This window comes from Pleurodeles waltl, chromosome 5 (genome assembly GCF_031143425.1).
Source record: "Pleurodeles waltl isolate 20211129_DDA chromosome 5, aPleWal1.hap1.20221129, whole genome shotgun sequence".
NCBI lineage: Eukaryota > Metazoa > Chordata > Amphibia > Caudata > Salamandridae > Pleurodeles > Pleurodeles waltl.
The window spans coordinates 756384923-756399504 of record NC_090444.1 but is presented as its reverse complement, the minus strand read 5'-3'; the positions used below and the strand labels follow the sequence as shown (position 1 = coordinate 756399504).

Below are 14582 nucleotides of genomic sequence, written 5' to 3'. Positions count from 1 at the left end.
AAGACCTCTGGTAAATGTAGAACTAAGGCTGGATTGTGCCACATGCAGCAATTCAGAGTGGACTGGCTTTATTATTATATGGGCACAGAATTATTACTTTAGATGCATAAGCCGGATATACCTGTGAAGTCTTTGTAGCTGATGGAGGGCTGCATCGCATGTATTCTGTGGCACAAGGGATATGTAAATGAGGAGTGGAGCTGTGATAGTTCTAATATGATGCCATTAAAAACCAAGCGTATTTGTGTGTCCGCTGTGTGTGCCAAGCATTCTAAAATTGCTGTTTCAGTATTTAGTAAATTAGCACCCTTCCAGTTTAATGAAGGGTGTCTGGGGTTATACTATGACACATTTGATATAAGTTACATTTAGTGAAAACCAAAAAAAACAATAAGAAACACATGGTACAATGTGTATGTTACAGGTACTTCAGTCTAATTAATGTGAGCATTCCTTTAGGCCTCAAAAACGTCCGTACTTTGGAGTTACACAATGTTTGAATGAAGCAAACAGAAGACAAGCACGATCCGTGAAAGGTTTGAACAGTACTAAATGAGGCTAGAATGCTGGTGGTGGTGGAGTGTCAGGATGGAATCTTATGGATTTGAACAGATATGTTTTTTCTTTTTGTCTCAGGCTGGTGTTCTGGATTATGAGACATTTGCAAAGAGCCTCTATGGCCTAGAGAGCTGGATTATGGATGCTGAAGTAGTTCTGAAAGAACAAGACCCTAGTCATTCATCAGAATTGCAAACCATCCAAGACAGAATGGAAGAGCTTAAAGTAAGTAATGAGCCTGAAAAGACAGGATCATTGCCCTGATGTTATATTCTTTATTTTCTTTTATGTGATATTTGGCTGCAATATCATACATAAGTAAATAAAACAGTAAACCAATAAATCAATCAGCCAATAATATGCAAAGTTATGGTTAGCTTTGTTTATAATACCAACTCCATAAATTCACCTAAAAAAACACAAAGTTATTTCTGATAGAAACTTGTGATCGCAGACTACTCACTGTGTGAATATTCCCCAGATGTCATACAGGATCCAGAAACCTTTTTTAGCAGTACCTCTGTGCACTGGTAGGTGACACACTGTGGCTCTGCACTGATGCCATTCCACTCTGGAAATAATGTGAGGGTCCATATAGGCTCCACTCCTGAGCGCTGATGTCAGTTCCTTTCTTTCTGTGCCACCAAACATGGATCCAGAGCTACCTCTTGTCTCTATGAGGCAGCTTTTCAACCAAAAAAATTACAATATGCTAGGGAAGTATCACCTCCCGAGATGGCATGATTTGAGCTCTGTAAGGACTGTTACAAACAAATATGTGTGGCAAATCCTCTTCCTATGGTGTGTTGAGTGAAGCCATGAATTTAAGGCCAGCAGTGACTGCATGGCGATGGACCCGAAGGCCGTACAAGACTGCAAGGCTGATCTCTATGTCATCAAGCTCCTGGAGACTCCCTGACATGGCTAGGCCAAGTTGAAGAGTCGGTCCCAGTCCAGAAGTCACAGGTGTCGTCCCCGAGACTGCTCTTCATCACACTCCAAGTCTTCGGGTAAGTCAAAGAAGAAATGCAAAAATCCAAGTGGGATTCTGCCTTTTCCTGCCACTCACATACTCCTTGGAAGGTGCAAAGATGTCACTGTGCCACTTGATTTTGTTCCCGAAGTCAATCGAATTTGGAGCCTACCCACAACTTGCCCAGGCTCAACCCGATTTTACCAGGTTGTCTGCTAAATCAAGGCAGATCGAGGACTTCCTTGCCTAAAGTTGTGACATTGTTTAATCTTGGCCAAAACAATACCCTGACAGCATTCTATGCTCTGCCTCACCCCTCCAGGGAAAAGAGGCTCCATCACTTGGACCCTAAGGGCTCACTGAGCTTTTACATCAGTCATATCAAATGACACTAGAAGTGCTGTTAGTAGGGTTCACTGGGACAAAACAAGGCAAGGCTGTGCATATGAAGACCATCTCCTGTAGGATTGTGCTCCGTATCAAGATCTGCTACAGCTTGTTCAAAATGCATTCTCCAAAAGGCCTGAAAGCCCTTTCCCACAGGTCCACAGCTACTACCATTGCATTGGCACATTGAGTTCTTGTCTAGTGTCTGGACAGCCATGCTTACCCAGAATGACATTTTGCCTGCTTGGTTCCACAGGGCTTTCTGGTGTGAGTCCAGTCACAGATGCACCTTCAAATAGCTATTGTTTTGGTATCTATTCAAAAGGTGAAGAATCTGAGGTTAGAAGTCTCTATCAGAAGAGCAAGTTAACTTACTTTGTTAACACTCTGTCTGGTAGAAACTACCTTACCCCAGATTCCTCATCAACCTTCCGAACCTCCCCGTTCTGTGAATTGATTTAAAAAGATCCAAAATGTAGGAATGTGCACACTGTTAGATGGCAATTTGTGTATCGGTTCTGTATCTGGCGCCACTCCGATAGCCTCAAAGGAACGAAACTCAGCATGTGGAGTGGCACCTATAAGGGCCCGCATGTCATTTCTGGAGCGGAACGGCATCAGTGAGGAGCCCCATGGGGCCATCTACCAGCGCGCTGATGCACTGCTATAAAAGTTTCCGGGTCCAGTCATATTCAAAAGGTCTGTGATTAAATTAAGCTGTTATTAAATAGAGTCTCTACCAGAAAGAGTGTTACCAAAGATAAGTAATTTGCTTGTTTATTTATTAAAACTGACAGAAACATGGAAAATCGCAAGTTATGGTTAGGACCACAATCCATAACGTGCATAATAGTCATATAAATCATAACTTGTACATCAAATGCAGTGCTCATGATTTTCCCTTAGCAAAACAGATGCAGCTACTAATGTAGTAAGGCATCTTACTGATGAGTATATTATCTTTTTACCCTTATCACTTTAACATATATCAATATAAATTTAGTATCACTTTGTGGTTTAATTATGTGTTCTTGTTTAAATACATTTTGGTTTTTGGTGTTGTTACTTATTGGTCTAAATATTGTGGGATCAAACGGATTTCACTTGTTGTGCTGGTTATGGTCTCCACGTCCTGTAATGGCAGTTGCTTATTTTTTCCCTATGTTGTGGCTAACCAATAAGATTCTTTGGATTTCATGGATCCGACTCCTAATCCCTGAGCTTGAAATGGCTAAGGACAGAAAAGCTCTTTAAGTAGTGGATTTACAAATCTCCCCAAATTAACAGTCCAGATATCTCTATATTTTAACCTTTTTTAGTTCAGCCCAAGCTAATTGTTTCATAATCACTGTATTAACTTGTACTAAATCAAGCAAAGGTATTTTTCCTTGAATAAAGTTCTATATTCATGCCAAATTTGGTGTAATTCTGAGCAGTCATTTAATATGTATGAGGGAGCAAATTATCACATAGGAATTAAAATTTGAAACTATGCTTTTAGGACGAGCCCCTCTTTTTCTTGTTCCCTGCTTGACGCTTCTGCACAAAGCCTGCAATGACGAACCTTAAGAGCATGTACTTTTTTTTTAATAATCAAAATGTATTGAACAGATTCAGGCATGGGGCTAATGTTATTTAGTAAACAAAACCTGCAATGTCCATGTGAAGTCTGGCTTAACCATAACTACTTTGTTTAGGTGCTTTTCTAACATAAAAAGCAGTGGTAAAGAAAAACATATTTCATAGAGTACTGTGAAATTGGAAACTATATTATGGTTTGCTGTGAAATATGGATTTCATCATCATAATGAAAGCCTGAACTAAATTATGCAGCAAATGACACAAATTATGCAGCACATTCTCTGGCAGCATTATTTTCCTCCATTTGACTTAGAAAGAGACATGCCTACTTTATCTTTGATAGAAGCAGATGTTGAAATTCAGCAGCATGGCTCCTGACTTGGATCGCCTGAATGAGCTTGGCTACAGGTTGCCGCTGAACGACAAGGAAATAAAGCGAATGCAGAACCTCAACAGGCACTGGTCAATGATCTCCTCCCAGACGACAGAAAGGTTTAGGTAGGTCTTTTTGGTGCTTCACAGAATACTTGTTTGCTTTGGTGATGTTTCATTTGAGTGGTTTATCTTGTAAATTGTATGGATATAGGACCAGTAGGTTTTGTTTGTTAAACCTTTAACTTAGCCCTGGGTAGCTGTGGCTCTGAGTAGTCAAGATATACACAGAGTGTAGGAAGCTGGCTCTGTATATACTATCTCAAAGTGAGAGATAGTGTGCACAGAGTTCAGAGGTTCCCCTTAGAGGTTGATAGTGGCAATAATAGATAATACTTATGCTTTATTTGTGGTTGTGTGGCAGAGTAGTAGGCTTATCAAAGGGCAGTGTTAAGCATTTGTTGTACACACACAGGCAATAAATGAGAACACACACTCAAAGACAACCCAAGGCCAATAGGTTTTTATATAGAAAAATATTATTTTCTTAATTTATTTTAGAACCACAAGATTCAGATATCAAGTGAGTACATAAATTGTAAGGTACATGGCATAGGTAAATATAGAACTTTGAATGAAAGCAGTAATGTACACAGTTTGGCATAAAATGGCAATAAGCTATTTTAAAAGTGGACACTGAAAAATTCAACAGTTCCTGGGGGAGGTAAGTAGAGGTTAGTTTGTCAGGTAAGTAAAGCACTTACAAGTTCAAACTCCGGGCCATAGGCAGCCCACCATTTGGGGTTCAAGTCACCCCAAACACCCAGCACCAGCAACACAGGGCCGGTCAGGTCCAGAGGTCTAAGAGGGGCCCAAATAACATAGGTGCCTCTGGAGACTAGGGGTGCTCCGGTTCCAGTCTGCTAGCAGGTAAGTACCTGCGTCCTCTGGGAGCAGACCAGGGGGGTTTTGTAGAGCACTGCGGGGTCCCACACAGTCACAAAATATACACCTTCGCGGCACAGGGGAGGCCAGGTGCAGTGTGCAAAGAAGGTGTCAGGTTTTAAATTGAAATCAGCGGAGGAACCAGGGGGGCTTGTCGGACCAGCCACCGACTGGGCAAAGATAAGGGCTGCCTGCTGGTCACTCCTGCACCAGTAGTTGGTTCTTCTCGGGCCTGAGGGCTGTGGGTGCAGTACTTCTTCCAGGCGTCAGGTTCTTTGTTACCGGGCAGTCGCAGTCAGGGGGAGGGGGTCCCTTCATCCCTGGTCATCTTAGGGGTGGACCTTACTGGGGGGGTGACTCCTCCTTGTTTTTCTCACTATCTCCTCGGACTTGCCACCAAAAGTGGGGGCTGTGTCCGGGAGGCAGGCATCTCCACTAGCTGGAGTGCCCTGGGTCATTGTAACACGAAGCCTGAGCCTTTGAGGTTCACTGCTAGGTGTTACAGTTCCTGCACGGGGAGGTGTGAAGCACCTCTATCCAGTGCAGGCTTTGTTTCTGGCCTCAGAGAGCACAAAGACTCTCACCTTAGGAGGTCAGACACTTGTCCCTCAGTGGCAGGCTGGCACAGACCTGTCAGTCCTGCACTGAAGGATTGGGTAAAATACAGGGGGCATCTCTAAGATGCCCTCTGTGTGCATTTTGTAATAAATCCAGCACTGGCATCAGTGTGGGTTTATTATTCTGAGAAGTTTGATACCAAACTTCCCAGTATTCAGTGTAGCCATTACTGAGTTGTGGAGTTCGTTTTGACAAACTCCTAGACCATATACTTAATATAGCCACACTGTACTTACAATGTCTAAGAATGGACTTAGACACTGTAGGGGCATATTGCTCATGCAGCTATGCCCTCACCTGTGGAATAGTGCACCCTGCCTTAGGGTTTTAAGGCCTGCTAAAGGGGTGACTTACCTATGCCACAGGCAGTAAAATGTGTGCATGGCATCCTGAGGGGGATGCCATGTCGACTTTCCCTTTTTCTCCCTACCAACACACACAATCTGCAATGGCAGTGTGCATGTGTTAGGTGAGGGGTCCCTTAGGGTGGCACAACACATGCTGCAGCCCTTAGGGACCTTCCCTGGTCACAGGGCCCTTAGCACCACTGGTATCTTTTACAAGGGACTTATCTGTGTGCCAGGGGTGTGCCAATTGTGGAAACAATGGTATATTTTTAGTGAAAGAGCACTGGTGCTGGGGCTTGGTTAGCAGAGTCCCAGCACACTTCTCAGTCAAGTCAACATCAATATCAGGCAAAAAGTGGGGGGGTAACTGCAACAAGGAGCCATGTAAACAGCACCAAAACAATTAAAGAAGAAATACCCAATATTCAAAAGAAATCTGACACCAATGTATACAAGTAAGTTAGATTTGTGTATAACGTTTGACACCCAACCAAAAAAAGGTCCATTTGTTCCAAAAATACAGAATTTGCAAGGTATAGTATATCAACACTTTTCACTTAACTGCAAACAGGCATTGGTAAATTCAACAAATTTGACAGAAATTGTTTGAAGAAAAACTTTGGTAAGTGCCAGTGCAGTTACTTTAAGGCACTTTAGGTGACCAAATCCAGCAGGGTCGCATCAGGGGTCCAGCAAGATCCACAGAAACTTACCTTACTAGGCAAAGGAATCTTCAGTTCAGTTCCAGCATCAGTGGCTTCTTGCCATTGACTTATATGGAGTGGTCCTGAGGCAAGGGATACAGGATTCTGAAGCTACGCAAGGATGCTGAGGATGCTGTGCGGTTGACAGGATTTCTTCTGGGGGCACTCCACGATCCTAATAGGGTGATGTGATTCTGCCCACAAGGGTCAATGTCCCTCGAAGTCCTCTCAGGGTCCCCAGAAGTCTAGTTGCCTTTGGGCTGCCAGTCACCTGGCACAGCTGTTTCATTCTTTTGGTGATAAATCTCCTTATAGCCATAAGCACTGGAAGTAGAGGTGCAGAGGGTGCTGCAGCGCCCCCAAGAATAATCATGCTGAAGTTCAAAAGGTAAATGGTCAATAAGATGCCTTTAAATGTTTTTGTAATCTTGTCAAGTTTCTGTGCTTTCAAAGAAATGATTAAGAGTGTGTCGTACGGGTTACACCGTCACAAATGTGACAGATATCTCATCCGCAATAATACGATTCCCATAGGATATAATAGGATTGTAATCCGGCGGTCAGGATATCCGTCACATTTGTGATGGAGTAAGGCCATTCACCAAACTAAATCTGGCCCTTGGGCTGCACAACAGCAAGGAGCTGTAATTCAGGAATCCAAGCTACCAACTCACATCAGCAGACTTCTTCTGCTGTTGTACGCCCTGTGCTGCAAACAGGCGGTCAGCCAACTAACCCATAAAGTCTCTTGCTTTGGCTATGTTCATTAGTCGACTTCTCCTTGACCAGGGCATAGCAGGCATGGTCCCTTCTCCTTTGCTAGCTACCAGGTTCAGTAGATGCAGTCCACGTCGGTGCACATTGCTAAGTTCTTGATACAGCAGGGCAGTCCTTCTTCGGTCCTCTTCTCCAGTCCCACAAGATCTGAATTTTATGCCCAGAAAATGCCATGAGGGAAGGCTGTGGTAACTAGCCAATGGTCTACCAAATTCCAGGCAATATGATGCCATCTTCCTTGAAAGTGTGGAATCTAGCTATCGCAGAAGTTTCTGTTCTTCCAAGTCTCAAGATAGCAGAACCCATCTCTCGGCATGTGGAACTCCTTATCCCACCCTAGAGGTGTGGCTACCAGGAGAGCTACACAGCCCTGAAATAACAGTTTGACTACTGGTTCCTCTCTCTGTCCTGAGTGCCAGTCTGTCTACCTAAACAATAGAGCAGCAACTCTTCCAAGTGTTCGCCATTTGCCCTTTAAACGCAGCTTCACCTCTGAAGTTCGCCTTTTGGGCTAAAACGTATGTGGCTTACTCTCAGGAAGAGGTAACACCCACCCCTACCCAGTCTTCTGTTGTGTCCTTTCCCAGGATTCATTTGCACTTCTCCACAAGAGGGCAGAAAGCTGCATCAGGAACAGCCCCTATTTGCAACCGTGTACCTGTACAAGAGCCTTCGGGCAAAAAAGTGGCAACTTTAGAAAAGTGGCACACTGCACCAAATCACATTATTTTGACTTGGGCATCAAGTCAGGCTTAATGTAACACGTTGTTTGATACCTTACATTATCAACTTTAGTAGTCTTAGTGAGAAGTTAGCACGGCTGTAATGGCAGCTTGTAACTCTGCACTCACCAGTGGGTCTACTAGCCTTTTCCAGAGTAAAAGCATAATTGCAAATTTTTACTGTTCAAACGTGAAAATCCATGTACCACCTTTTAATAAACAGCACCATGCCTTAGGTCTCGATACGGCAAATTTAGGGGTGAACTTCATATATTAAAAATGAAGGACTTGGCATTGCCATTGCTTTAGATGAGAGTCAAGTTAGCGCTTCCTTTGTCACATCCATGTGGCACAACCTGTGCTGCAATCCCCAAGGTGGCCCTTTAACTTACAGGCCTTGTGTACACTGGGTACTATATACTAGGGACATACAGGTTGGTCATCTTATGCCTATTGGGTATAAGCCAGTTCAATAGACACACTTTTAAGGTCAGAGCACAGGCATTGAGGTCTGGTTAGTCTAAAAAGCTGCAGTCAAAAACGTTGAAGCTGAGCTCACAAAAAGAAGATTTTCCTTTCAGACTCTGAACATATTACTAACACCACAGGCATGTAAAGAACACTCCACCTGGTTAGGGGGTGCTGTTCCACACAAATGAATGGCTGTTTCACTGTGCCATTAATTTCACTATGTATGCCACACAGTTGCCTCATTAGTCATTTCCTCTCAAACTAATCTCTAAATCAACGAGCTGATTGCATCTACAAAACACATCTATTTAGTATTAATATTGCAGCTAAGGTATGTACGATGCTTTCTTACATACCTACTAGGGAAATTAAAGACCATTAAGATAACAAACATAGGCAAAGCTAATAAGTCTCATCTGCAAAAACAAAAAAATTATTTAAAAAATCACAATAACACTGCAGTGCGACTCTGATGGCAAGTACATGCATGATAACGTCTACACATACATGTGCCACCACACATGCTCACACCAGCGTAATGAAATGAGCCACTGTCTCTTTTTTTATTAACCAATTCAAGATGGTGGACACTACTTAGCTTGATAATAAACGAAAAAGCTGAAAATGTATTAGCTCAGTATTACTTTCTTAATTGGAGGTCTCAGCAGCAAATAAATAAATTAAATAAAATGTTTAAAAAGTTTCTTACAAAGGAGGAGCAGGTGGGGGAAGCAATGTGGAATTTAGCAACATGGAGTGGACGGGAAGGGAGGAGCAACCAGCAGTAGATGCAGGGAGTGCTATGATGAGTGGGTGGGAGAGAGGGAAACAACAAATAGTGGGAAATAGGGAGGAGGGAAAGAAGAGTGGCAGTGAGATCGGAAGCTACCAGCAGTGGCAGTGGTGCAAGGAAACCTTAGGGCCCCCTGCAAGTAATGGTGAAGTGGCCCCTCGCAATACCCATAGCCTCAAACTAACAAACTGAGGGGGGGGGGGGCCTTTATGTACAGAAGGCTCCCTTCTCGCACTGCAAGGGCTGTGGGTTTGTGACCCCTGCTGGGCAGAAGAGGTACGAGCATAGGGTGCTCAGCCAAAAAACATAAAAGTAATTCCCTAGAAGTGAGCAGTTGAATACAATCAGCCAATCAGAATGATGGTACAGAAGGCATGCACAAGGGAAGAGACAAACACAAAAAAGAGTAAGACTGTGGAGAGAGGGGACCAAGTCCAAGAATCACAGTGGATTCAAGGAGGAATGGAGGCTACTACCCACCCAGCTGTAGATGCAGGAGTTGGTCGATGTTGATTAAGATCAGGTCAGCACTGCAGCCCTAGAGCCGGAGAAGAGTTCCTGATGGATGCAGATGAAGTCCCACGGTGGAAGGAAGATTGCCGGGTGTCGGTGCAGGAATTCCACCAACAAGCCTTGGTAAAGGCAAACTCACGGTTAGTGGAAATGAGGTGCTGCCGGGGACCAGCAAGTCCCAGGAGGACTCAACCCAGGAGGGGCAGTCACAAGGGACCCTTAGCATCGCAGAGAGTCCACAGGAGCAGATGAAGCAACCACAGGAGTCCCACAGGACGGGGACACAGGAGTCACGGAAGAAGACCCCGCAGCTCTACAAAAGAGGATTCCAAACCGCAGGTGAACCACGCAGGAGGCTGTGCTTTGTAGGATGGAGTGCTGGGGGCTGGAGCTATATGTCCCCTGAATGTCCCTTGGAGGAAATGCAAGGAAGCATTGGCAGCCTCAAGGGACGCAGTGCACGTGGATACTGTCCTGCGTCGGTAAGCAAAGGCTCACCAAAGTTGGACAGCTGGCAGAGAGGACCAAGAAGAATACTCCGGACCACCACCTGAGATTCAGGATCCACGCAGCTCAAGATGAGAGGAGATCCACACAACCGTTCGGCACTTGCTGCAGGTGCCTGCGGTTGCAGAGAAATGACTAATTCACTCCAAAGGGGTGCAGACTGAAGAGTTGCAGTCTTCTGAGGATGCACTGCCCGGACAAATGTTGCAAAGCTGGCAGGAGACGTGGAAACAAAGTTGCAGAAGAGTCTTCTTCGTTGTAGCAGTGTTTGTCGTTTCCTGGAGGGTCCAGTTGCAGTTCCGGAGGCCAGAAGTTGAAGTAAAGGTTGCAGAGAAGTCCTGCTGGAATCTCGCAAGCTGAATCTGAGGACCCACCCAAGAGAGAAACCCTACATAGCCCTGAAAGGGGGATTGGTCACCTAACCAGGTAAGCACCTATCAGGAGGGGGCTCTGACGTCACCTGCTTGGCCTGGCCACTCAGATGCTCGCAGAGTTCCCTGCCAACCTAGGAAACAAGATGGCAGAACCCAGGGACTCTCTGGATGAGCTCTGGGCACTACACCTGGGGTGGTGATGGACAGGGGAGTGGTCACTCCTCTTTCCATTGTCCAGTTTCGCACCAGAGCAGGGACTGGGGGTCCCTGAACCGGTGTGGACTGGTTTATGCACAGAGGGCACCAAATGTGTCCTTCAAAGCAAACCAATGGCTTGGGGAGGCTACCACTCCCAAGCCAGTCACACCTATTTCCAAAGGGAAGGGGTGTTACCTCCCTCTCCCAAAGGAAATACTTTGTTCTGCTTTCCTGAGCTTGATCAGATCAAGCAGCAGGAAGGCAGAAACCTGTCTGAGGGGTGGCAGCGCTTTGCTGCCCGGGAAAACCCTGTAAGACTGGTGATAGCAATGCTGGGGGTCCTCTAAGGAGCCTCCAGAGTGCATGGAATCATACTTCCAATACTTGCAACAGTATTGGGGTATGATTCCGATATGTTTGATAACAAACATACCCAGGTTCGGAGTTACCATTATGTAATGGGACATAGGTAGTGACCTATGTTCAGTACACATATAAAATGACGTCCCCGCACTCACGAAGTCGAGTAAAATGGGCTGGAGTTCATGGGGGCACCTCTGCTAGTGCATGGGTGCCCTCACCCACAGGTACATGCACCCTGCCCTCTGGGCTGAGAGGGCCTACCATAGAGGTGACTTACAGTGACCTGGTGCAGTGGCCTATAGTGAAACCGGGTTCATGCACCCGGTTCACGCAGACTGCAGTGGCAGGCCTGCAGAACCCTTTGCATGGGCTCCCTATGGGTGGCTGCTGCAGCCCAAAGGGATTCCCTTGGAAACCCAATGCCCTGGGTACCTAGGTACCACATGCTAGGGACTTACATGGGAGCACCAGTATGCCAGTTGTGGTTATAAAAAGTACCCAGCAACCAAACTTAGAGGAGAGAGCACAGTCCGGGATCCTGGTTGGCAGGATCTCAGTACATACAGTCAAACACGTTGACAAACAGGCCAAAGGTGGGGGCAAACAAGCTAGAAAGATGCTACTTTCCTACACCTGTGCTCACCCTCTGATAGCTTGGCACTGAGCAGTCAGGTTAAATTCTAGAGGCAAGTTGTAAATAATGTGTGCACACACATAGTAACCCAGTGAAGACACCACAAAAGGACTCCATGCCAGTTTAGAAAAATAGCCAATATTTAAACAAGATGAAAATGACAAAAATCCAACATACACAAGTCAAGTTAGGAATTTTCAAATCTTAAATCAAAATGAAGTGCTATCATGTCGTGCTAGACTGGGACAAATTCAAAAGTGCAGTCCGACCACGATGCAATGCGGGCCGGGTACATGCAGACCCACTGACTGTACCTTTGTTCTGTCGAAGCTCGGTGATGATGCATTGATCAAGAGAAGGGGATGGGTTGAGCTTGCAGGCGATGCATCGTTTCCTGATTGGGCAACGTCAGTTATGTGTCGATGTCCAGAAGCGAAGAGTGCCGGTTCTGATGCTTCAGTGCCACGAAGGCCAAGTCTAGTCTACATTGTAAGTTGGAGTTGTTGCATCGTGCAGTCAGTGAGTGGTGTCAGCAGCTTCCATGCAAGCAGCAGCATTTCTGCTGAGGGATGCATCGGTTCCAAGTGACGCACCGGTGTTGTTGTGTCAGTTCTTATGTTGCATCTCCACACTCACCTCTAAGGGCCCAGGACTGGATTTAGCAGCACTTGGCAGAGCAGAACTCACAACATAAGAGCCCAGGTGCTGGTAGCAAGATGCAGATAAGTATTTTATATCATTGAGACTTTAGAAACAAGAGGCAAGCTCAGTCAGGCCCAAACTTTAGATTGCAGGATGTAGAGAGTTAGATTCACCCTTTCATTCCCAGGCAAGAAGTAGCAGGGAGCAGGCCAACACAGCAGAGCAAACAGAAAAGTGGCAGTCCATCCTGACAGCCCCACAGTCCTTCTTCCTGGTAGAATGTTTTCAATCCGGAAGTGTTCCGAGTATATGGAGTCAGAGGCCAAATACGTATACCCAAATGTGCCTTTGAACTGAGAGAGACTTCAAATAGTGGATCTAAATGCCCCAGTTCCCTTTTAGCCCAGTGCGGTCTGCCAGTAGGTCTGTGGGGGGTTATCAGTCCTTTGTGTGGGGTCAGGTCACTACCCTTTGAAGTGTAAGCGAGAGCCCCTCCACCTTTCCTGCCCAGGAACTCCCATCAGTATGCAGATGCAATGCAGGGAAAGTTAAGTGTCCTGTATTTATGGCTGTCTGTATGGAATACAAAGGTACTGTCACCTAACCTTACACAGACCAGATGTGGCTTGGAAGCAGGCTAAGGGGTAGGGTGGTTAAAGCAAGAAAATGCCAGCTTTCTAAAGGTTGCATTTTCAGACCTGCAATTTAAAAACCACCTTTACCAGATGATGTGTTTTAAAATTGTGAGTCTAGAGATACCAAACTACATATTTCCAATATTTTCCCAATTGGAAATTACACTTAAAAGATGTTTTTAGGCAATCCCCATACTAGCCTACAAGAGAGATAGTCCTTGCCATAGTGAAAAATGAATTCAACATTTTCACTACTTGGACCAGCTAAACTTAAAAGTACATGTTGTGGGAAGTTGGCTCTGTATATACTATTTCAAAGTAAGCAATAGTGTGTACAGAGTCCAAGGGTTCCCCTTAGAGGTAAGATAGTGGCAAAAGTAGATAATTATAATGCTCTATTTTGTGGTAGTGTGGTCGAGCTGTAGGCTTATCAGAGGGTAGTGTTAAGCATTTGTTGTACACACACAGGCAATAAATGAGGAACACACACTCAAAGACCTACTCCAGGCCAATAGGTTTTTATATTGAAAAATATATTTTCTTAGTTTATTTTAAGAACCACAGGTTCAAGATTTACAGTTAATACTTTAAATGTATGGTACTTCACTTAGATACTTTAGGAACTTTGAATGAACGCAATATCACATACAGTCTTTGTAAAAATGGCAATAAGCTATTTTCAAAGTGGACACTGCAAAAATCAACAGTTCCTGGGGGAGGTAAGTAAAGGTTAGTTTTAGAGGTAAGTAAAGCACTTACAAGTCTCAGGTTTGGGGCATAGGCAGCCCACCGTTGGGGGTTCAAGGCAACCCCAAAGTTACCACACCAGCAGCTCAGGGCCGGTCAGGTGCAGAGATCAAAGAGGTGCCCAAAACACATAGACACCTATGGGGAACAGGGGTGCTCCGGTTCCAGTCTGCCAGCAGGTAAGTACCTGCGTCCTCAGGGGGCAGACCAGGGGGGTTTTGTAGAGCACTGGGGAGGACATGAGAAGGCACACAAAGTACACCCTCAGCGGCACAGGGGCAGCCAGGTGCAGTGAGCAAAGCAGACGTCGGGTTTCAGGTAGGAATCAATGGAGGGACCTGGGGGTCACTGTAGCGGTGCAGGCAGGCACAGGGGGGGGCTTCTCGGGACAGCCACCACCTGGGCTAGGCAGAGGGTCGCCTGGGGGTCACTCCTGCATTGAAGTTCGGTTCCTTCAGGTACTGGGGCTGCGGGTGCAGTGTTGGTTCCAGGCGTCGGGTCCCTTGTTACAAGCAGTCGCGGTCATGGGGAGCCTCTGGATTCTCTCTGCAGGCGTCGCTGTGGGGGCTCAGTGGGAGGACGTCTCTGGTTACTCACGGGCTCGCAGTCGCCGGGGAGCCCTCTCTGTGGTGTTTGTTCTCTAGATCTCGAGCCAGGGGCGTCGGGTGCAGAGTGTGAAGTCTCACGCTTCCGGCGGGAAACGTGCAGTCTTTGAAAGTTG

General features: G+C 45.6%; 1 protein-coding gene across 2 annotated transcripts in view; it reads left to right on the top strand.

Moving 5' to 3' along the window:
- Nucleotides 1-14582, top strand: part of SYNE1 (spectrin repeat containing nuclear envelope protein 1) — a 1478055-nt gene that overhangs the window by 1195606 nt on the left and 267867 nt on the right. For both annotated transcript variants that reach the window (XM_069234720.1, XM_069234721.1), the window contains 2 exons: nucleotides 637-783; nucleotides 3843-3997. In XM_069234720.1, the coding sequence (XP_069090821.1) occupies nucleotides 637-783; nucleotides 3843-3997 (302 nt within the window). The remainder of the gene's footprint in view (nucleotides 1-636; nucleotides 784-3842; nucleotides 3998-14582) is intronic.